The sequence below is a fragment of the Tiliqua scincoides genome, chromosome 7, assembly GCF_035046505.1.
Source record: "Tiliqua scincoides isolate rTilSci1 chromosome 7, rTilSci1.hap2, whole genome shotgun sequence".
Lineage (NCBI taxonomy): Eukaryota > Metazoa > Chordata > Lepidosauria > Squamata > Scincidae > Tiliqua > Tiliqua scincoides.
Window position 1 is genome coordinate 21,589,632 of NC_089827.1, and position 22,308 is coordinate 21,611,939.

The 22,308-nt window shown below is 41.1% G+C and overlaps 1 protein-coding gene across 6 annotated transcripts in view; it reads left to right on the top strand.

Moving 5' to 3' along the window:
* MON2 (MON2 homolog, regulator of endosome-to-Golgi trafficking) overlaps positions 1-22,308 on the top strand; it is a 99,228-nt gene that overhangs the window by 49,097 nt on the left and 27,823 nt on the right. For all 6 annotated transcript variants that reach the window (XM_066633170.1, XM_066633172.1, XM_066633171.1 and 3 more), the window contains 12 exons: positions 212-293; positions 1,382-1,563; positions 2,304-2,416; positions 9,073-9,177; positions 9,677-9,757; positions 9,882-9,955; positions 10,044-10,134; positions 13,495-13,596; positions 16,794-16,904; positions 17,847-18,022; positions 18,686-18,848; positions 21,932-22,225. In XM_066633170.1, the coding sequence (XP_066489267.1) occupies positions 212-293; positions 1,382-1,563; positions 2,304-2,416; positions 9,073-9,177; positions 9,677-9,757; positions 9,882-9,955; positions 10,044-10,134; positions 13,495-13,596; positions 16,794-16,904; positions 17,847-18,022; positions 18,686-18,848; positions 21,932-22,225 (1,574 nt within the window). The remainder of the gene's footprint in view (positions 1-211; positions 294-1,381; positions 1,564-2,303; positions 2,417-9,072; positions 9,178-9,676; positions 9,758-9,881; positions 9,956-10,043; positions 10,135-13,494; positions 13,597-16,793; positions 16,905-17,846; positions 18,023-18,685; positions 18,849-21,931; positions 22,226-22,308) is intronic.

Genomic DNA, 22,308 nt, shown 5'->3' on the forward strand with positions numbered 1-22,308 from the left:
GTTCCATCTTACTAGAATTTTCCTATTTTAAAAGATATTAATGTGTGAGGATGGGTATTATAATAAGATGTTGATGTGTCAGCGGATTCTGAGATCATATCACTGCAATGTGCCATATATTAAAACAGAACAATAAACCCATCAAAAGGTGAATTGTTTATGTTCCAATTGAGAAGTGTTATTAACTGCATTGTAAACTTGTTTCTCCAAGTTAGCAGAGCTGTTTGGGAAGAAATGGTGAATGCATGTTGGTGCGGTCTCCTTGCAGCACTGTCATTACTTCTGGATGCAAGGTATTCAGTCCACTTACCCTTTGGTTTTATTGTTCAGAGGCAGTGTTCTCATTTGTAGTGAGTTAGAATCAACTTTTAGAATCTGTAAAATAAATACTCTGAAGGCTGGGATAGCGCAGTTCCCATGGACCAGACAGACATAATTGCAGAGGACGGTGTTTATGATTCTGGATAGAAGTATAGAAGATCAGACACCATGTAGCAGTAATTTTACCAATTACGAAGGTGTCTCATACCCTCTCTATTCTATCCAGATAGTTTTGTCTTGTTTTATTGTTTAATTGCTTGTTAATATTTTATTGTTTTACTACTTTTGTGTATTTTTAATGTTGTAAGCTGCCTTGAATGCCATTATCAGGATATGAAAATGTTTTTTAAATACAACTATTTCCATGTGGTGTCATGTTTAATACCAAGAACTATGATACGTAAGCGATTTGTAGTTTTAGTATTGAATTTTATGAAAAATCTTTTCTTCATGCAATTAAACCTGCTTACATTATGGTAGAAACAACCTGGAAAATAATCCTATCCTATACCTTTGAAGCACATAGGCTCAACCTGTAGTTTAAAACTACGTATCTGCATATTTTCCATTCACGGATCTGGCTCAACTTGGACCAACCTGAACCATCCAAAGGCCCTGGAGTGCAAAAAAGAGACTTCCAGTTTCCCTTGGACTTTCCCAGGTCTCAGAGCATCTTATAAGGGGGAAAAATGTCAGAAAACTGGAAGTCTTTTTTTTTTTTTTTTTTTTTTTTTGCAGTCCAGGGCCATTCTGAAGCCTGCAGAGGCCACGGGTGGCCACACACAACCTCTGCGGGCTTCAGAAAACCCTTTGGAGGCGACTGGAGCTATGCTGTAGTAACTTTCAGAGGTTTTAAAAGTGCTGAAAGGTGCGGTTGTCGTTATCCACGGGGGTCTGAGAACTGATCCTTTGTGGGTACCCAAGGCACCATCTCTGTGTTCTTAAAAAATGCTACTGGCTTTAAATGTACGTTTATTGGCTTTTGTGTTTTTTTTATTTTATTTTATTTTTGTCAACTACTTCTAATATGTATGTGGGTTTTTTCCCCTTTGTATTTCAGCACCGATGAAGCTGCCACAGAAAATATTTTAAAAGCTGAACTGACCATGGCGGCACTGTGTGGAAAATTAGGTCTTGTTACATCAAGAGATGCCTTTATTACTGCCATTTGCAAAGGCTCACTGCCTCCACACTACGCCCTGACTGTGCTGAATACCACCACAGCTGCTCTTTCCAGTAAATGTAAGGACATAATGTAGTTTTCTACTTTTTGTTAGAAGCACAAATATATTCAAATATAGTCCCTATTCATAGACCTTCACCAAAATTTTAGAATGTTTTACTTTTCCAGATACTTATTTAACATGAATTGTATATAAAACCATGGCAGTACAGTATATTCAATGAACCATAACCTAGTACGATAATCCTTGTCTTTATTTCTATCCAGAGTAATTTGAAAAGATCCCGATCCTTTCTTTAAAGTTAGAATCCCTGTCACAGGCTTCTGTCAAACCTTGCATTTCCATTCATCAAGTGATAAACTGAACTATCTTCATAAACTTTATAAAACTTTTTATAAAATCTTGTGGAAGTTCTGTTTTTTTGTGTAAAAATAACACCTGACAGACAAATAACTAGTTTGTTACTCAAAGCAATATGAAGTTATTTCTTAAGTTATGTAAGATATTTTTTCTAAGGTGCCCGAGTTTCTTACAATATGATGTTTTTGTTTTGTTCTTTTTTTTTCATAAATTGGTGGAATTTTTTTAATGGACTGATAATATTTAGAGTGAGTGAAATTAACTGCAAATTTCATCTTTTAAGACCTGTTCATTTCTAATGTTGTTCTACTACACGTACTAAAATTAATTCATTGTCAGTGCTTGTATATGCAGCCATATTTATTTAAGCTTGGTGCCCTGTTCATTTTGTTACATTTATACTGTTTCGCATGTAAGGGTTATTCTTTTGTTCTCTAGCATATTCCATTCAAGGGCAGAACGTTCAGATGATCAGTCCATCAAGCGAGTCTCATCAGCAAGTTGTTGCAGTAGGACAACCACTAGCTCTTCAACCACAGGGAACAGTAATGGTAAAATATAATTTGTAAATATCCTTTTCCTATTTGGTTGTTCTTAGATGTGAGGGTTTTTTCATAAGTAAACCATGGCTGACATGATAACATGACTCCGTCTTCCATGTTTGACTAAAGAGCTATTCCTAGTGTGTTAATAATTTATATAGTACTTTTTATCATTCAGAATGTGTGATAGTCATGATCTCATCCAGTCACTGGTTGATTTGTGATCTTTGCATTTGTTAAATCATTATTTGCAGAGTGCTGGAGAAAAGCCATATGAACACTTAAAATGTACAGATCTCAAAGTTCTGTCTCCCATAAAATGCTTTCTTCATTTGAATGTCCTGTTGGTGACAGTGATCATAATAGTAATTCCTTTTTATAAACCTAAGATAAGAAAATACACCTCTGTATGAGGCATAGTAGCATGGTCGAATCAGGTATCAGAAACGTTGGCATCTCTCGGGGAAAAACAAAATGTCTTTTTGGTTTAATAGCCTTGTTTACAAATTAGAAACTGTCACTTATTTATTCATATGCACAGGGCCACCCTAGTGACGAGGCCAATCGAAATAGTAATTTTGAATGGCAAGTTAGGGGTGATGGCAAACTGACAAGGGATGTCCCGCACCTGCATTTGCCTTCCCCCTCCAGCCACTGCTCACTGAACCTCTTCAGTCAGCTTTCCTGTACTATTCATGCTCACTAAGAGCCAACAGGAAGAGGAACAGTGGCTATCCATCTCTTCATGACCATTGGAGGGGGGGAACTGCTACTGCTGCCACCTCCTTGCCCCCCTTCTTGCTCACCTTGCTCATCAGCTGCTTAGAAAAGCAACCTCATGGGCAAGGAGAGGTGGAGTGCAGCAATTCAAGCCCCCCACCCACCTGCTTATCTTGAGCTCTGGTGCTACCTTCTTCCCTCATGCTCTACTCATCCTGTTTATTTCAAACAGGATGGAGTAGAGGAAGGAGGTAACATTGGAGCTCAAATTAAATAGCATGAGGTGAGTTTCAGGTCATCTTGCTTCCCTCTCCTTTCGTTGTTTGCCCTGTTGCTTTCCTAAACAGCCAGATGGATGAGAAGGAGGAAGAGGTATCGGCAGCAGTTGCAAAAGTAGTGGTAGGGTGTGTTCGTGGCAGGTTTGGGGGGACAAAAACCAGGGATGCATTTTCTCTTGAGTCACTCCTGTATATGCATGAAGTTATAATTTCATTGTATTCACTCTTAGCTTAAAAGCCATATGCCGTTTTCCTTCCCCAGTAACACAGCAGGGACCCTAGAGTGAGCATGAAATAGAGCTGTAATGGGAAGGTTGTGGCAAAGGTGTTGAGGGGGGAGCGAGAGGGCGGGAGAAAGAAGCCATTTGACACATTGATGAGGACCACAGCAGGCCAACTTTCTTGCTATTCTAGCTTTCTGTTGGCAAAGCTGCACAGTTTTGGCATATGTAAGGGCAGGAATCCCATGGAATTGCTAGTCCAACTGCTGATACTATGAAACTGCCAACCTGAGTACTGGTGGTGTTATCTCAGTCTGACTGTTGAAAAGATCAGGATTGGCAGGCAGAGTTTGAAGGGCTACCATCTTGAAGTGCTGCCATCATGATTAAACCTCATACCGACTGTCGGAGGTGAGAGAACCCATGAGCTAGCCTCTGGGATGCTATCCAAAGGTCTTTTAAGGAATTACCCCTCCCCTCAGAGATGCAGGGAAGTGAACTGCTGTTCCTCTGGTCCCTGCCCATTACCTTCAGCACCAATCCCAGGAGCATATTGTGGCAATAAGTAGAAGGCCATAATGATAAACAGTATAGCTAACAAAGTAAATTAATTGAGCTATTTGGAGCCCAGCCTGTGTGTGTGTGCGCGCGTGTGTGAGGGAGAGAGAGAACTATGTAACCATGGTAATGATCAGTGGGAAGGGAACTTTTCCTCTGATCAGTGCCTCAGGCCCTACTTCACTCTGATTAGTTGGAGCTCCTATGGTGTCGCATTACCAGATGGTCAAGATTCTTTTTGCTTCCTGGCTAAGAGCTGCAACCTCAACCACTTCCTCATCACCACTCACACAATCCCAGTATCCCACCTAGTAAGTTGGGGCATAAGTTAATATACACATACACATGTATACACCCACGTATACACCCAGAGATCATTATCCAGCAGCAGGAGGATTTAAAATGCATACTCTATGCCAGTGTTTCTCACACTGGGTCGGGACCCACTAGGTGGGTTGTGAGCCAATTTCAGGTGGGTCCCCATTCATTTCAGTATTTTATTTTTAATATATTGGACTTGATGCTACCATGGTATGTGACTGCATTTGGGAAAATGTTACAGATATGTACTTTTAACAGGCTACTCTGTATATGTTTTTAACAAATGATAGTCAATGGGACTTACTCCTAGGTACGTTTGAGTAGGATTACAGCCTAGGATTGTGAAAAATTTTCCTACTTGATGATATCACTTCTGGTCATGACATCACTTCAGGTGGGTCCTGACAGATTCTTATTCTAAAAAGTGGGTCCCGGTGCTGAATGTGAGAACCACTGCTTTAGGCCAAATTATGTACATTGAAGGAAAAGTGAAATTGACTGCTAGATCTACATTTGAATTCATGTCTACCGTGGTCACCCATATTTGTAAAGTTGTCTTCAATTTGTTATATTGAAAACATTAATCCCCATTTTTCAACTTTAAAGAAGCACTCTGAGAACAGAGATGCTCTGAAAGAATTTGCAGGTATCTATAACTTTATGAGCAGCGATGCAACCACGTCATACATTTAACTCCCATGAATATCTGTTAATAGCGTCCCGATATTGCAGATTACACAGGCCTACAAAACTGAGAGTCAGAAAAGTTTTTCCAAAACTTTATGGTGGTTTGATATGAATTCGGGGTGCCAATTCCAAAAATGGCATCCGTTTTGCCCTATCACGTCTAGTTTTGGAGATATAGTATAGCATCAGTAGTGAATGGTTCAAGCAGCTTCCTCATGAGAAAGCCATGGTGTAGGCTTCCTACAGCACCCTAAATATACCCAGGAATTGGTGTAACAAATGTTACCAAAGGAAGCAAAATGTGTGTTATTAATAAAGATCCAGACTATAATCTTAAGCACACTTATTAAGGAGTAAGCCCCATGGAAAATAGCAGGGCTTCTGAGTAAATATACATAGAATTGCATATGTAATTCTCTCTCCCCACTGATACAGGACATTAGGAATGTTCTTCTTGGCAGAGATGGAAAAGTACCTCAGGTCTGAATTGTAGCAATTTTCAACTTTGTTCATAAGTGCAGCTCTTTACTTGCCACTCACTTATATGGAAAAAAATGGGGGCTACATTCGAGTACCCCCTGCCTTCTCCACCCTTCAAGAATCTAACCTGTTTCTGTTTGTTTGCATAGTGCTGTCCTAGATCCTGTTGCATGGCTATGCTAGAATGTGATCTAATGTTGGGAACCAGTGCTAAATCGATTATCAGCCTGGCTTGTGAACTTAGACTTACACATGTGTGCTTGTCTGCTGCTTCTCTTCTTTATACCATTTTTGTCAAGCTGCCTTATCCATGTTTTCCCCTTCAGTTTTCCTTTTTCACCAGTCTGCTAAGAGGAACAGCCACCCAGCAGAAACAAAATTTGCACCAGCTTCCTTTCCTTCCTCTCCCTCCAGTTTCCTGCATGCAAAGAAGGGGGAGCCCATCTACTCACCTAGTTCTTCAGGTACCCTGCCAGCAGGAAGGATATGGGCTTGGCAGCCAGAATGCCAGTCATGAAACTTTTCTTGTTGGGAGAAACTTTAGAGCTTGCTACCAAATTAGTTACTTATTGCTTTGGCTCCTCCCTGCCAAATGTCTTTCACCAAACACTTTATGATACTACCAGTAGATTGGGGGCCTTGTCAAGAGTTTCCTTTTATGCTCACTGGATAGAGCCCTTCATATGAGTCTAGTTCTGCCACTTAAGAGTTCCCTGAGGTAAGTGGCAACCTCTCTGACTTTTACTTTCCGCTGCCTTGAGATATGTTTTATCATGGCAGTGGGATTCTTTCTTCTGCCTTGAAAAACCCCATTCGTTGTGATCTGGGTTACTGTTCCTCCTTTCCTTTTCTTGTTTTGAAAAGTAAGCCCATTTTTCTGTTCTGGATTTTAAATTTTTCTTCTCTGTCTTCATTGTACGTTGCTTGTGCAGTGGATAGTTATTTTCTATTGGTGCTTGGCATAGTAGTGCTATAGTTGCTGATTCTGTGTTGCATAAGCATTTTCTTTTCATTAATTGCTTTGGTATCATCTTCTGCTATAACACCTTACTAGTTCATACTATGAATCTGAATGTCCATCAAAAGTTAAGAAGGACAGATTTCTGGAGGAAAATGTCCATCATGGATTATAAGCCATGATGTGTGTGTGCAACCTCCTGATTTTAGAAATAGGCTACGTCAGAATGCCAGATGCAAAGGAGGGCACCAAGTTGCAGCTCTCTTGTTGTCTGGTGTGCTCCCTGGGGCATTTGGTGGGCCACTGAGAGATACAGGAAGCTGGACTAGATGGGCCTATGGCCTGATCCAGCGGGGCTGTTCTTATGTTCTTAAGGAAAGTGATTGTGCAGGATTACAGTATATCAAGAACTCCATTTTGATAAGGCAGCACCATTATTGGATTGGACCCAAGCCCTCTCTTGCACAGGCTTTGAAAGGTTGCCATAACCCCTGAAATGAGGCTTTGCAACCCCATTAGGATCACAATCCACAGGTTCTGGGGTTTTTCAAAACATTATTCACGCAGCCTTTCCTCACGATGGTCTCTTCAGTGGATGCAGAACTCCTGGCTTTGAGCAAACATTGAAACTACCCCAAGAACCCAAATTGAAATTGCTTTGGTATGTGAATATTGTACTTTTAAGCATACAGCTGAACTTATTGAAAAACTGAACCCTTTTAAAAAAAATTTTTTCACTGCCATTGGTTCATTATGCTAAATAAAATGTTATGTTTTCATTCTAGAAATTTGAAAAATCCAACCAATATCATTTGTACTTATTTCTAGCAAATAAGAACCCATGCAATCTTAATCCAAAATCCCAGCTCCTTGCTGTCTAAACTCACTGTGTGTCTATCATAAAGGCTCATTTTTTGTTTCAGTGTATCCAACTATATTATACCACCAACAGGAAAAATAATCTCCAAAGATGTTAATACAAAAGGAGCAATCTTTCTCTCAGTGCAATTCAGGCTGCAGTGCTAACCACACTTTCCTGAGAGTAAGCCCCATTGAACAAAATGGGGCTTACTTCTGAGTAGACCTGGTTAGGATTGTGTCCTCAGTGAAGAATAAACTCAAAGCTGTGTTACATAGGTAAAATGTAAAAGTAGTTTTAGAATGGTAGTTTCTCACTGTCTTGCCCTGCTCAGGCTGCTACCTCACAGGATTGTTGTGAAGAGGTGGGGGGAAAAGAGGAAGGGTGAATCAGGGCAGGCGGGGTGGGAGCGGGTAGGGCAGGGAGTTTGCAAATTGGATCCCAGGAGGGGAGCAGGATCAGTGGTGGGTCCCCAAGCTCATACTTCATTCATTCATTCATTTACTGAGGTCATGATATGAAAAAGGTTGAAGACCACTGCCCTAAATCTGTTTATTTCTCCCAAAAAAACAATTCCCTATACCAGTGGTTTTTAGTCTGGGCGTCGCGACGCCCCAGCCGGAGAGCCCTGGGCAGATACACAGCATCGCACCTCTGATCTGGGCACAGGGGCGCACTGCCACTCACCCCTGCCTGCAGCAGCCTCCCGTGATTGGGGGAGCCCAGCACCAGCCTCAGCAGGGCTCCCCACGCAGTGCAGAGCCCTCCAGAACATTTTGCGATTGTGAAACAGGAAGCGATTGTCTTCTGGAGGGCTCTGCACTGCATGGGGAGCCCTGCTGAGGCTGGCGCAGGCAGGGGTGAGTGGCAGCGTTCCCTTGCGCCCAGATCAGAGGCTTGATGCTGAGCATCATGTCTCTGCCTTCCCCCCGTCCCTGCTGCCTACAGCAAAGACTTTGTGGTTCTCAAACTCTCTGGGAGAGTTTGGGAACCTCTGCCGTATACCAGTGGTTCTCAAACTCTTTCGCACCAGGACCCACTTTTTAAAATGGCACTCTATCAGGACCCACTTAGCTTTACAAGACTTTCACTTGTAAAAGTTGCACTTTACTGGCTGGTCAGGCTTCTTTTTTTTATCCATTTTACTATAGTGGTGGGGGACCACCTTCTGGGCATTTGTTGAGCTCCACCTTCATTGGATTGGGACCATCCCAGTGACCTTGTGTTTCCCTGGCCTTCAGTAAGAGCTGAGGCACCTTTTCCTATTTCCAATCTGAAATGAAGTAAGCTAGCCCTAGTATTCATGATTTTGCTTCCTAAAGCCAGGTTTGAGAACTTTGAAAGGATTGAGTGAATTAAAAATTATCTGGCCTGCCCATATTCTGTACTGATTTGGGGTTCTATCAATTGCTGTGGTTTAAAATATATTATGCTTGGAATAAACACTCCTTTATACTGAGAACAGATTGCAAAATTGTGGTTTTTGTCAGCAATTGTACTTGCTATTCACTTTTTTGGAATTCACAACTATTGTTAGATATATTTATATTTTGCTTTTAAATTCTGTTTAAATGTTCTCTTAGCTAACATCTAAGAATATACAGTGCATGAGGACATTACTCAGCTTAGCTCATTGTCATGGAGCTATTCTTGGTACATCATGGCAACTTGTCTTGGCTACTCTACAGGTGAGTAACAGGTAATGCTTTCTCTTTCATTGACTTGCACATTATTTATATTTATTGCACTGCTAGAGCACTTCAGTTTCAGCAATGAAATTCTTCCCATGTCGCAAGTCTATCCCACATTATTATATTGCTCAAACTGCTGAACATGCTAGTTTTCTGTAGCCTTGAGTGCACAAACATGGTCAGGACTATGGCTAACAAACTTCTAGCTTCTTATCCTTCTATAGCTGTGAGTTATACTGATAACTTTCATGGGAATAGCCCAGTGCCTTAGATGTCTGGGCTTAAAGACATCCACAGAACACCTGGAAAAGGCTATATGAAGGTGTGAGTGATCTATCTTGTTTCACACAGAGCTTTTTAGCTTGAAATATGAAGCTACAATACTGTTTTATCTCAAAAATACAAACCTAAGGAAAGAAATCCTTGCCTTACATGATCTAAGCACATAGATGAAAGTAAAATATTTCAGCTAAAAAATTATACTTTTGCATTTCAGCACCTTGTATGGATTCTTGGCTTAAAACCTGGTGTTGGAGGTGCTTTAAAGCCTGGGAGAGCAGTAGAAGGACCCAGCACAGTAAGAATATATTTCCTATAATATAATAATTATAATTTAAACAAATGTATAATAAAATAGTAACACATTATATATTTGTGGGGCTTTAATGAATTCTCTTACAGAATAAAATTGTCTCTTTTAGGTTCTAACTACAGCTGTTATGACTGATTTACCAGTTATCTCCAACATACTCTCCAGGCTGTTTGAAAGCTCACAGTAAGATAAATGACTTCACAATTTAAACATTTGTTTCTTTGCTCTCAGAGCAATAGTTTTAACAACTGATCTCCCCCCCCACTCCCAGGTACCTAGATGATGTTTCATTACATCATTTAATAAATGCTCTTTGCTCCTTGTCTTTGGAAGCCATGGATATGGCCTACGGAAATAATAAGGTATGGCATACTTCATTTTGCATCTCAGATATGTTTTTGTTAACAGTTCCTGCTTCTGAAAAGTTCCTTGCAGCGCAGTTGTATGATATGTCAGGTCAATAAAAGTTGGAATGAATTGTGCTGATAATTGTACTAGTGAAGTCAGTGGCATTCCTCGCCACTATTACGCCCAGAGGCACAACTCCAGGGGTACCATTCCCCATCTGGAAGTGCCACAGTCTCCCACACCTGCTGCCTCCCCTGTGGAAGTGTTCTGAGGGCTGAAGAAGCGGATGCCCCTGACCCTCAGAAGGCCTTCTTGTTTTTGACCAAAAACCTGAGGTGACAATTTTAGGCCTCCAGAAGGTCTTCTGAGGGTTGGGGCGCATGCAGCCACTCCAGCCCTCAGAATGCCCCCAGGGGGGAGGCAGCTGGCGCTCCTACCCATCTACTGCCCAGAACCACATGGTCCCCTGGACCCGCGCCAGGCATGCCACTGAGTTTGTCACTCAGAATATAGTCCAAACAAGCCTCTGTACACATGCTGTAAAGTGCGTTTGTGGCACCTGAAGAGTAAGCACCAGCAGGGAGGCCTGCATCTCCACTGCATCCAATGGACAGCTGTTGGTGGAGGTAAGAGTTGCACTTGGGTGGCAGAAGGGCACTGGGAGGGTGGATCAGAGGCAGGGAGGGGGCGTTTCTCTGCAGGGTTGGGTGGAACAGGGGTGGATCAGGCCTAAGATGGAGCAGGATTGACAGAGCAGGCCTCTGCTATATCCTGTCCTCTCTCCCGAGTCTGAACACCCAACATGGGGCTACTTGGACTTGCTCCAGCTATATAGCTGGCACAGATCTGAGAAGCCCCATTGGGCAGGCTGGGGCATTACTCAGGGTAAGAGAAAAAATATCCTCTTACCCTGAGGAGAAGTCCAGCCTGCTCCTGAACTGATACAACAGAGACCATGCAACACTTCTGCGCCAGTACAGCTTAGGATTGGGCTGTCAGTGTAGTAAAATGTGAACTTATGTCACTGTAGAGTATACTAATAGAATAGTTTAGCCTGGAAGTTGACATGTACTATATTAAATGGAACATCATTTAGACAACTATGTGAGAAATAACAAATCATAAAATGCACATTTTAAAGAACTGTGTAATGTTACATTGCTTTTATTGATCACTAAAAGAAGCAGATTTTAATTATGAGACATTTAACTTTTTAGTAATTAGGGACTTAAGTGGAAAAGTAGAAGAAATCCTTGTATCTGCCTTTAGCAAAAAAACAAAAAACCCAATCCATATTCTAAGGCTGCAATCCTATGTATGCTTCAGAGTAAATTTCATTGTATTTAGTGAGATTTACTTCTGAGTAAACATGCAGGGCATGGCTTCTCAGACTGGGGCGTCGCAATGTCCAGCCTATTGGCCCTGGAGTCAGGGCAGGGCTTCTCAGACTGGGGCGTCGCAATGTCAAGCCTGTGGGCCCTGGGTTCTACCCCCTTAAGGGGTGGGGGCAGGAGGAAGGCAGTGATGCAATCCCCAGGATTGTGTTGCTAAGGGGGCCATAGGGACTGGCATGCACTTACCAGTCCCTGCTGCAGCCTCCTGGGAGTGCGGGGAACCCTGCATGACTCTCCGTAGGGCTCCCCATGTCTTAGAAAGTGAAAGCAGAGCGATTGTGCTCCACTGCCGGTTTGCAATTGCAAACCAGAAGTAGAGCGCGATTTCTCCGCTTTCACTTTCTAAAGGTGGGGGAGCCCTGCAGAGGGTTGCACAGGGCTCTCTGCACCCCCAGGAGGCTGCTGCAGGTTCTGGTAAGTGCATGCCAGTCCCTGCGCCCCCCCCCCTTAGCGAAGCGATCCTGGGGAAAGCATCGCTGCCTTCCCGCCCACCCCCGCTGCTTTCCCAGCTTCCCCGCAATGACTTACTGTGGTCCTCAAACTCCCTGTGAGTTTGAGAACTGCTGTTAGGGTATCTGACTATGCAATAAGATCTACCTACTACTAAACATTTACTTAGTGTCTACATTATACCTCTGAGTGACTGGTTGTTCAAACTATATTAGTGCATAATTGTGTTGGATTTATAATAATTAAAAAGTAGACTCATGAAAAGGAAGTAGCAACATAGAGCTTTAGTAGTATAGATAGCATATGAAAACCAAAAATTGGTGTGGTCTGATTTAGCTCTATGGCATATGCTTACAAATCAAATCAAAACTGCATGCTTTGGGAACAGGCACATTTGCAGTGGCATGGAGAAAATTGTTTAAATTTGCATATACCAACTTCACACAATGTGACAGTGGCTGCTAAGTGAGTGGTAGTATTTAAAGTCACCTCTGTATGACAGTTGTAAATGCAAACCAATCCTCATGCTCAGTATTTTAATATACCTTGAAATTTTCGCACATCAGGAAGTTGGCCCAAATTAGGTGCTTTGGGTTCAGATTCTTAGCTATGTTTATGCTCTGTGGCAGGAGGGGTGTGATATGGTTGCATATTTTGGTTACTCAGGTCTGCAAAATTGAGGGTCAGAAAATTTTTTCCCAGAATTTGGGGTGCTGATTCCGAAATGGCCCTGGTGTAGGCTTCCTCATGAGGAAGCTGCTTGAACCATTCACTAACAAGGTTATGCTGAATCTCCAAGTCTAGGTATGATAGGGCAAAACTGATGCCATTTGTGGAATCCCAAATATACCCAGGAATAGGTCTAACTTTTAAGACAGAAAAATGTGTGTTGGCCTGTGTTATCAGTTTGCATGTTAAGTTAATCTGGAGGCAACTCTATCAGACCTTGACATTTCAGTTTCAAATACAGTATACCAAATAGAACTCTCTTGCTTTTTATTTGGCTGAGGTTGAGGTGGTTGAATTTTTTTTTTTAAATCTTAAGAAGTCAGGAAATGACCTAGAGCAGCATTTCCCAACCTGTGGTTGTATAACGAGCCCATGTGTGCTGGGCTGCAACATGATGCTCCCTGTAGCGCTGCAGTGCCTTATTGTAACTTCCAGGTTAGCCACTTCCAGGTTACACTGGGCCAGTGATCCACTCCGTTGGTCTCCACAGGCCCTAGAATGCCCCATGGAAGCGACTTCCAGTTTGCGGGCACAACTGAATGCCCCACACAAGTATCTTCCATGTGGCATTCTGGGGCCTGCAGAAGCCAATGGATTGTCAGCCTCAGGACATGGAAGCTTACTCCAAGGGCTTCCAGTAAGGCAGTGTGGTGCTACAGCAAGCACTGCAGTGTGACCCACCACAGGTGGGTTAAATACTAAAAAGTTTAGGAACCACTGACCTACAGGAAATGGGGAAAGACCTAGAATAACATAATGCATATGTTGTTAAACTTTGTTTTTAATTCGATTTGTCCTTAGGAACCTTCACTGTTTGCTGTTGCTAAATTGTTGGAAACTGGACTGGTTAACATGCATAGGATTGAAATTTTGTGGCGACCACTTACTGGTCATCTATTAGAGGTAACTGATCTTATTGGTCATACTAACATCTGTGTTTGAAAAATACTAGTACTTTTCTCTGTTAGTAATGCAAGAGGGAAAAGTCTATTCTGAAAGCAAATTATGTAATGTGTTTTTAGTTTTGGCTTCCTTGTTTTTCTGCTTTTGGAATACATTGTTTTCTTCCTTATTTTGTCTAAACACATTTCTTTTGTCCACTGATTGTACTCTATGTAGCTCAGCGCAAAGTAAATTATGTATTACCTCATTCATTTTAAATACATGCACTTGTATATATAGAAATAAATATGCAAGATTCTTTCCTCAGGCAGTCTTTAAAAATTGAAACTGAATGTAGAACTAAGACTGATTTAAACCTTCAGTAATAAAAATACACCTATGTTGATTTCAGGCAGCTATGGAGAGCCATTCTTTATTGATGTTGTATATGTGAATATCATAATAGTGTGTGTATTCCAGTCAACTGTTGCCCAGTTCATCTCTTTGTCCAGCTGCAGCAGTCCTTTCTATGGCAGCTGTCTTTATCGTGGCTGTTTCTTTTCCAAGTAGCAGATGTGACTCTTATTTAATCCATCTATTAAATGAAAAAACTGACCTTTGCCCTAAGGTTTTGCTTAATCAGATGACTAGTTTCAAGTTTTATTGCTCCAAAGTAATGTTTTTAGTTTACCATGCTACCAAAGTTGTGGTCAGGAACAAAAAGGCTTTTGGGTTCTGGTTCCTGGGCTAGTTGATTAATCTTTCTGCCTAGAGCTAAATTGAAACAAATTGGATCACTCTTCTTCCCCCCCCCCTCCCCTGAGCAACCACTTTGCAGTGCAATACATAACAGATTATAACACCCATACAAAATGGAGAAAACTGGTACATCCCTTTACCACCCACTTGCCTACTGAGGATGTGTGTATGCAAGAGATTGGATCGGGAAGACCCACCACATAGTTGATATTCACATATGTATGTATTGCGGTTGCATGCAATGACTCCTTTGAAAAGCAACTTTTATATAGCAGAGGAAGACTCGCATTAAGCAGTGGGTCACTTGCTATATTGTAAGTTCATGGTGGCTCACCTAGCAAATCATTGTTCTGGTATAATACGTAATAGCCTGGAAAGAAATTATGCGTATGTCTACTTGTGAGTCAAATATTGGTATGTTAGTCTGCTTCTGGTTTATTAGCATTTAGGATATAACTCTTAACTGTGTGATCATTTATGCTTATGTATGCTTATGGGGGTGACTTGCCAGGAGCATTATCATGGTTTGAAAATTCTAGTTTAGGAAACTGCTCAGTACTTGGCCTTTTTATACTCCTACGTGTGTAATATCTGGATGTATGTCACTAGTGTAAAAAAAAGTATAAAGAACATTAAAAACAGCCCCACTGGGTCAGGCCATAGGCTCATCTAGTTCAGCTTCCTGTATCTCACATTGGCCCACCAAATGCCTCAGGGAGCACACCAGATAGCAAGAGACCTGCATCCTGGTGCCCTCCCTTGCATCTGGATGCAAGATGTTCTTGCTTTGTGTTATTTTGGCCAATTGCGATCCTGGCCCCTGTGCTGCTCAGTGCTAGGACCACAAAATACCACGCCCCAGACCTAAAAAGTCACTTCTAGGTTTTGCTGAAAACTGGTAGTGATGTTTTTAGGCCTTCCAGGGGCCTCAGAAGGCCTTGGGGAGGCTGTGCGCAGCCTCTCTGGCCCTCGAGAAGCCTCCTAAGGCTCTGTATAAGGGCTTAAGGAAAGGGGGGACTGACAGCAGGGGGGAGGGTTCATAGTGGCACCCTCCCGCCAGATGGTGCCCCAGGGCATTTGTTCCCCTTGACCCCCATAGGTATACCAGTGAATTTAGCTACCTGTAACTTCCGTTAACATATGTAAATTAAAACTTTACTAACACTAGTTGAAACGGGAGGACTTGTACTGCAAGAGTATACTATTTGAATTTGAAAAAATGTAAATCTGAATACTCACAAAAATTTCAAAACTGCAAATCACATCTTTTTAGAGAATGTAATATTGGATTCAAATTCAGTAGAATCCACTGTTGCCCTTTTTAGATACTGTATTTCTTCATTATACAGACTTATTTTAAAACATGCATCCTTTGGAAACATTGCATCTCATCATCAAAACTGCTTACAGTGTAAACTCAGTGATCTTAATGCTTATTTCTTGAATTGTCTTTGTTTTCAAATTTTTCACTTCTTCCTTCTCCCCTATTGCTTCCTCTTTTTTATTCAGAAGGTAAGCTTGTCCTGCAAGTTCGTCGTCTTTATGCTTGACTTTATGCTAACCATATGAATCTTAGTTTTAATGTTTGGGAATAAGAAAACAAGATAGAAATAAGATTGGGATTCAAAAAGATGGATTTTGCAGTTTGCTAAGGGATATTTTGTAATTTAGAAACTAGTAGACTTTGGTAAATCTACTATTAGCATCATAGAAAACTGCCTTGTACTGTATTAGTTTATTGGCCCATTGTATGTCAGTATTTTCTATACCAGGAATGACCAAACTGCAACTCAAGAGCCACAGGTGTCTCTCTGAAAAAGAATGTGTGGCTCTCAGAAATTTGTTGACTGAACTCCTTTTTGCTTCACAATTAATATAAAAAATAAATTTTCAAGGTTTAAAATTATTTTCTGGGTATAAACTGAGAGTTCACTAGATTAAAACTTAAGTTTAATGGTGAGTAAATATATTTAAGAATTTAAATGCTTCTTAAATACTGCAGTTCTCAAACATCTCTCTTGCGGCTCTCAAAAACCTGATGCTTATCGTACGTGGCTCTTATTTTAAGCGAGTTTGGTTACCCTTGATCTATACAGACTGGCAGTGTTCTCCAGAGTTTCAGTAAGGAACGTTTTTGTGTGTGAAATGGCTACGGCTAGGATATATTTTGAACCAATCAGTACAATAAGAAAAATGCACCTGTCTTGTATTTGTTGACCTTGGAAACCATATAAGGTTAGAGTTGTAAAACACTCTGTGTGCTGAAAAGTGCCATGGGAATTGTTACTAATATAATAACACAGCAACAGCTATTCTGTATGTAGCTTCCAGACTGGGCTATCAGAATCAGTATTTTAAAATATTTCATAAATTGAATGCCCTTTCTTAATGCTGAAAATGTATCAATCTGTCTTATGGCTTGAAAGAGTCTTTTAAAGGAGGCTATACTGTATGTTTAGGTTTGCCAGCATCCAAACTCACGGATGAGGGAATGGGGAGCAGAGGCTTTAACTTCTCTCATTAAAGCTGGACTGACATTTAACCATGATCCTTCACTTGCTCAAAATCAGGTAATTTTTTGAAAGTAAAAATAATCTTCGCTCTGTAAAATACAATTGGTAGCAGTCTTGAATTGCGTAATTTGAGGTGCTTGAAAATGGTGTTTTTTTACTCAGAAGTAAGCTCATTGTGTTCAGTAAGACTTAGGCTGCAATCCTATCTTACGGGAAACAAAACACCTCTATGCATAATTGAAATTGATTGTTATTAGAAATGAGTAGAAACTATTTTCCATAGTTCTGTCAATAATTGGGTTCAGAGTTATGGAGTATGTGGCTTTTATATAACTTAAATGTCTCCTGTTCCTGAGAGTCCACTATACATAGTTGACCTAATGTAACAATAATACTGCCTTTTCTAACCATTAATGGAACACCCTAGGAGCCCGCTTACTTCTTGGATTGAATAACCCTGCAGGAAATATATTTTGTGGCTAGCAACAAGCTGTGCGAATGTGCAGTTAAATGTGATATCACACCCGTAATAGTTAAAATTTGCAGGGTGAGTATATTGTGACTAGGTTGAAATATGTAGCATACTGCTTGACCACCCAGAATAGCTATCTGGAGAGCATAGTCACAAGTGGTGACCACTTTAAAATTGTGCATGCAACAGATCACAGCTTGTGGCTTCTATGTAGGCTTGCTGTGTGCACTGAAACTGGTGCTGGCACAGTGCAATATACAGTTTGGGAACTGCGGCACAATGCGGAAAATGACACAGGGACAAGTGCAACCAAGATGCAACTTCCGGGTCATCCACCATTTTAGGTTTCAGCATTGGTGGGCCCACAACCTGCCAGGAATCTAATTTTGACCTACATTTTGGGAAATGCTTCCCTAAGTAGGTAGGGTAGGTCTTTGCTTCCCTTGTGAATTTGCAAAATCTAGTCTTGCATCAAAATACACTTAGGCTCTACTTTTTCTTAGTATCTTTTCCTGTTTTATTTCTAGAGACTTCAGCTACTGCTGCTAAACCCATTGAAAGAACTGTCAAACATCAATCACCCTGATATTAGGCTTAAGCAGCTGGAATGTGTGTTACAGATTTTGCAAAGCCAGGGTGACAGCCTAGGGCCTGGGTGGCCCTTAGTACTTGGAGTGATGGGTGCAATCAGAAGTGATCAAGGGTGAGTTTGTTGAAGTTGTAATGCAAGAATTCACTTTTACTAGTGATTTTCATTGCTGTCTTCCATTTCTCCTTTACAGTTAATTATAATAGTGTTTTCTTTAGTAACTAATTTCCAATTATTGCACCTATGTCTGATTGTATTCACAGGCTAACACAAGTTCCTGTGTAACATATAACATAAAATGTTAAATTGTCTGTTTTCTGTACGCTTCATCTTATCAGCCAGTATGTCAAAAATAAAAACTACCAATTTTCACTCATATTTAGGACAGTTTAGAGAATATTGCTAATTATCAACTCAAGCGCAGTCAGTATGTTGGGATCTTTCTATAAACTGACTATGCAAAGGAGATTGCATGGTGGCCACAATAAATCCAGATAAAATGGAAACTGTTCCATGTTCCAAGCTTTTTAACGTGTGTAGCTATTCATTGTAAAGGTGTGCTTGTTTTTTCCATTCAGCCAGTTTTGTTTGTTTTAATTTTTGTGGCTTCCAGTATCATGTTGAAAATAGTCATATCTTGTGTGATAAGCAGCTAAATACAAACAGAAGTTGTTACCATGACCTACTTGATTGTATGGATTAGGCCATCATCTATTTTGTATTCCTTCATAATCACATGATAAAATTAGAAACAAGATATTTTGATTTTGTTAATAGAGAGTCTCTAATACGGACTGCATTCCAGTGTCTTCAGTTGGTTGTGACTGACTTTCTGCCAACGATGCCATGTACCTGTTTACAGATTGTTGTAGAAGTTGCTGGAAGTTTTGGGCTTCATAATCAAGAACTAAACATCAGCTTAACATCAATTGGTCTCTTGGTGAGTGTTTAGTTTAATCCCTAACTATGATTGCCTTTTCTTTAATGCTTATAGTTCATACAAAGATCAATAGTTGCTTTTAATAATTGTGTAAATGTTTAGAAAGTTCCTTGAGTAATATGGGCACTTTCTGTAAAAAGAAATTCAATGATCATGTTAGTATATATACAGTGGGCGCACTGTATCAGCTGATTTAGGACCTGCGGATTTCATTATCTGTGGGTCCTCACATCCATGGGTTGGATCCACATGGACCCTCCAGAGGCGACTGCTGTGCTCCAGTCTTCTCCAGAGTGTGTTCTGAGGGTCAGGGAGTCCGTGCTCAGTCTCCCCAGCCCTCAGAACATCCTCCAGAGTTTCCTTATCCATGAGGGATCCTGGAAAGGAATCCTGGCAGAGAATATGGGACTCCCTGTAGTACATAAGAAGAGCCCCACTGGATCAGGCCATAGGCCCATCTAGTCCAGCTTCTGTATCTCACAGTGGCCCACCAGATGCCTCAGGGAGCACAAAGGACAACAAGGGACCTGCATACTGGTGCCCTCCCTTGCATCTAGCATTCTGAGGTAGCCTACATCTGAAATGAAGAGGTTGCATATACCCACCATAGCTTGTAATCTGTGGTGGACTTTTCCTCCAGAAATTTTTCCAATCCCCTTTTAAAATACAGTACAATACAAAATACAATTTACAAAATTGTATTACAAAATACAAGCAGTTGCAGAGTAAAATAATGAGGATTCATGTTATGGTGATATGTATTTTAAACACATCAAGCACAGTTACCAAGTGTAAGAAATGGGTATTAAGTCCAGTTGATTTCAATATGATTTAAGCAAGTTTTACTTTCTCTGAAATTGTACCTGTTGAGTTGTGATTTACAATCAAGAACACATATCTAAGTTTCACTGAGATGAGGGTTCATTTGTGTCTTAAGATCCAGAAAACTCCAGTTACTAATACTTGATTTGATATCATGCCTTCAGTTGTTGTGCATGAATCAGTAGTGGGTTACTGCTGCTCTAAAGCTTCTTTGCCCCCCAAAAAACCTAAACTGCATAGCTGTCCTTTTGAATAATTGAAGCAAATCAACAATATGTATTTTTGGTATTATTTTGTACTATATTAAATTATTTCACTATATAAAGTATGGAGATGGATTTAAATTACCCCTGCTAATTGGGTAAGAGGCACTTTTTCAAGTGGGTGCTCCTTTTTTTAGCAGGGGGAGAGTAACTGGCCCACCTCACCCCAGCACTGTCTGTTCTAGTGGCTGTCTGCTGGTATTCATTTGCATCTTTTTAGATTGTGAGCCCTTTTGGGACAGGGAGCCATTTAGTTATTTGATTTTTCTCTGTAAACCGCTTTGTGAACTTCTAGTTGAAAAGCGGTATATAAATACTGTTAATAATAATACTAAATTGTAGCACAAATCATATGGATTTATTTTTTCTTAATGATGGCTTTTTAATGAAATTGATTTACTTGTCAATAGGATTATGCATCTTGGAACTTGTAGATGAAATGTCCTTGCTCCTGAAACAAGCAGGTTTAGATCATTTTAGAAGAGGGGCTGTTTTAGAGAAACAAGTCTAAACTTACTTATAGCCCAATCCTAACTAGTGCTGGCGTAGTGGGACATCATGGCCTCTGCTGTATCCAGCACTCATTAGAAGCAAGCTGGAGATCTCTTCAGGGCGAGAGGATATTTACTTGCCCCATGTAACGCTCCAGCCTGCCCAGTGTGGCTACTTTATTCTGCACCAGCTAGCATAAATTTAGCTGGCACAAGTCCAAGCAGCCCTGTGTAGAGCAGTCGGGCCTGGGGGGGGGGAATTGGGCATGGCGAAGGACTGCACCACTGATTCTGCCCCCTACAGGGCCTGATCCACCCCATTCCCTCCATTTCCATGAAGAAACACCCCCACCCACCCTCCTCCAGCCCCTGCACCACTCAGCGCTTGCTTACCTCCACCAGTGGTTAGGGGTTGGGATACTGCACTGGTGGGATGGCTCAGGCCCTTCCTGCCAGTGCTGCTTATACATGAGTCATCAACAAGCACTTTAGAGTGCTAGCAATCAAAAAGATTGCACTGTTAATAATTTAAAATAAAAAATCAGAAAAATGTGTTGAAACGGTATTTAGAACTAGCAGCAATAAAATACTGAAATAACAGGAAACTCAACTTGAGCCTTCTAATTATACTTCTCATAAAGCCTTACTCAGCAAAAATACTTTAACTATCTGAACATAAGAACAGCCCCACTGGATCAGGCCATAGGCCCATCTAGTCCAGCTTCCTGTATCTCACAGCGGCCCACCAAATGCCCCAGGGAGCACACCAGATAACAAGAGACCTGCATCCTGGTGCCCTCCCTTGCATTGGCATTCTGACATAGCCCATTTCTAAAACCAGGAGGTTGCACATACACATCATGGCTTGTAACCCATAATGGATTTTTTCTCCAGAAACTTTTCCAATCCCCTTTTAAAGGCATCCAAGCCAGATGGCTGCCACACACCACATCCTGCGGCAAAGAGTTCCACAGACTGACCACACGCTGAGTAAAGGGCAGGAGGTCTGGTCTAGAGGGTAGAGCTTCTGTTTGCCTGAAGATAACATCCACAGGTCGCCGGTTCGAGGCCACGGGCACCTTGCGACCTTGAAGCAGCTGATAAGCTGAGTCGAGTTATTCCATCTGCTCTGAGCGTGGGAGGATGGAGGCCAGGATGGAGGCCAGATCAGAACAAAACATCTGAATTGTTGTGGCTCTTGAAAGATAGAGCCTTCTTTCAATTGTAAAAATCCCTACGGGGATTTAAATTAGCCTGCATATGTAAACCGCTTTGAATAAAGTAAAGAGCATCTCTCTATCCACTTTATCCTTCCCATGCATAATTTTGTATGTCTCAGTCATGTCCCCCCTCAGGTATCTCTTTTCTAGGCTGAAAATCTGGTGAAAATAGGACAAAGATTTGGAACCAGCATAATTTTGAGCGTAGTTAGTTCAACAGAATAGATAGCTTCCTTTTCTACATCCTATATGCATCATTTACAAATGTGTTTTTTGTTGTTTTGTAGTGGAATATTTCAGACTACTTTTTCCAAAGAGGCGATATTATTGAAAAAGAGCTGAACAAAGAGGAAGCTGTGCTGCAGAAACAAGCAGAAGAAAAAGGAGTGGCACTGAACCGTCCTTTCCATCCAGCGCCACCATTTGACTGCCTGTGGCTATGTCTCTATGCCAAGCTGGGGGAGCTCTGTGTGGATCCACGACCTGCAGTTAGAAAGAGTGCTGGGCAGACCTTATTCTCTACTGTTGGTGCTCATGGGACTTTACTGCAACACTCAACATGGCACACAGTTATTTGGAAGGTACTAAACTTAATGTTTATGTTTAATGGAAGGTACTAAACTAAATGCTTATGTTTAATAATGACACTGTTAAAGTATATGTA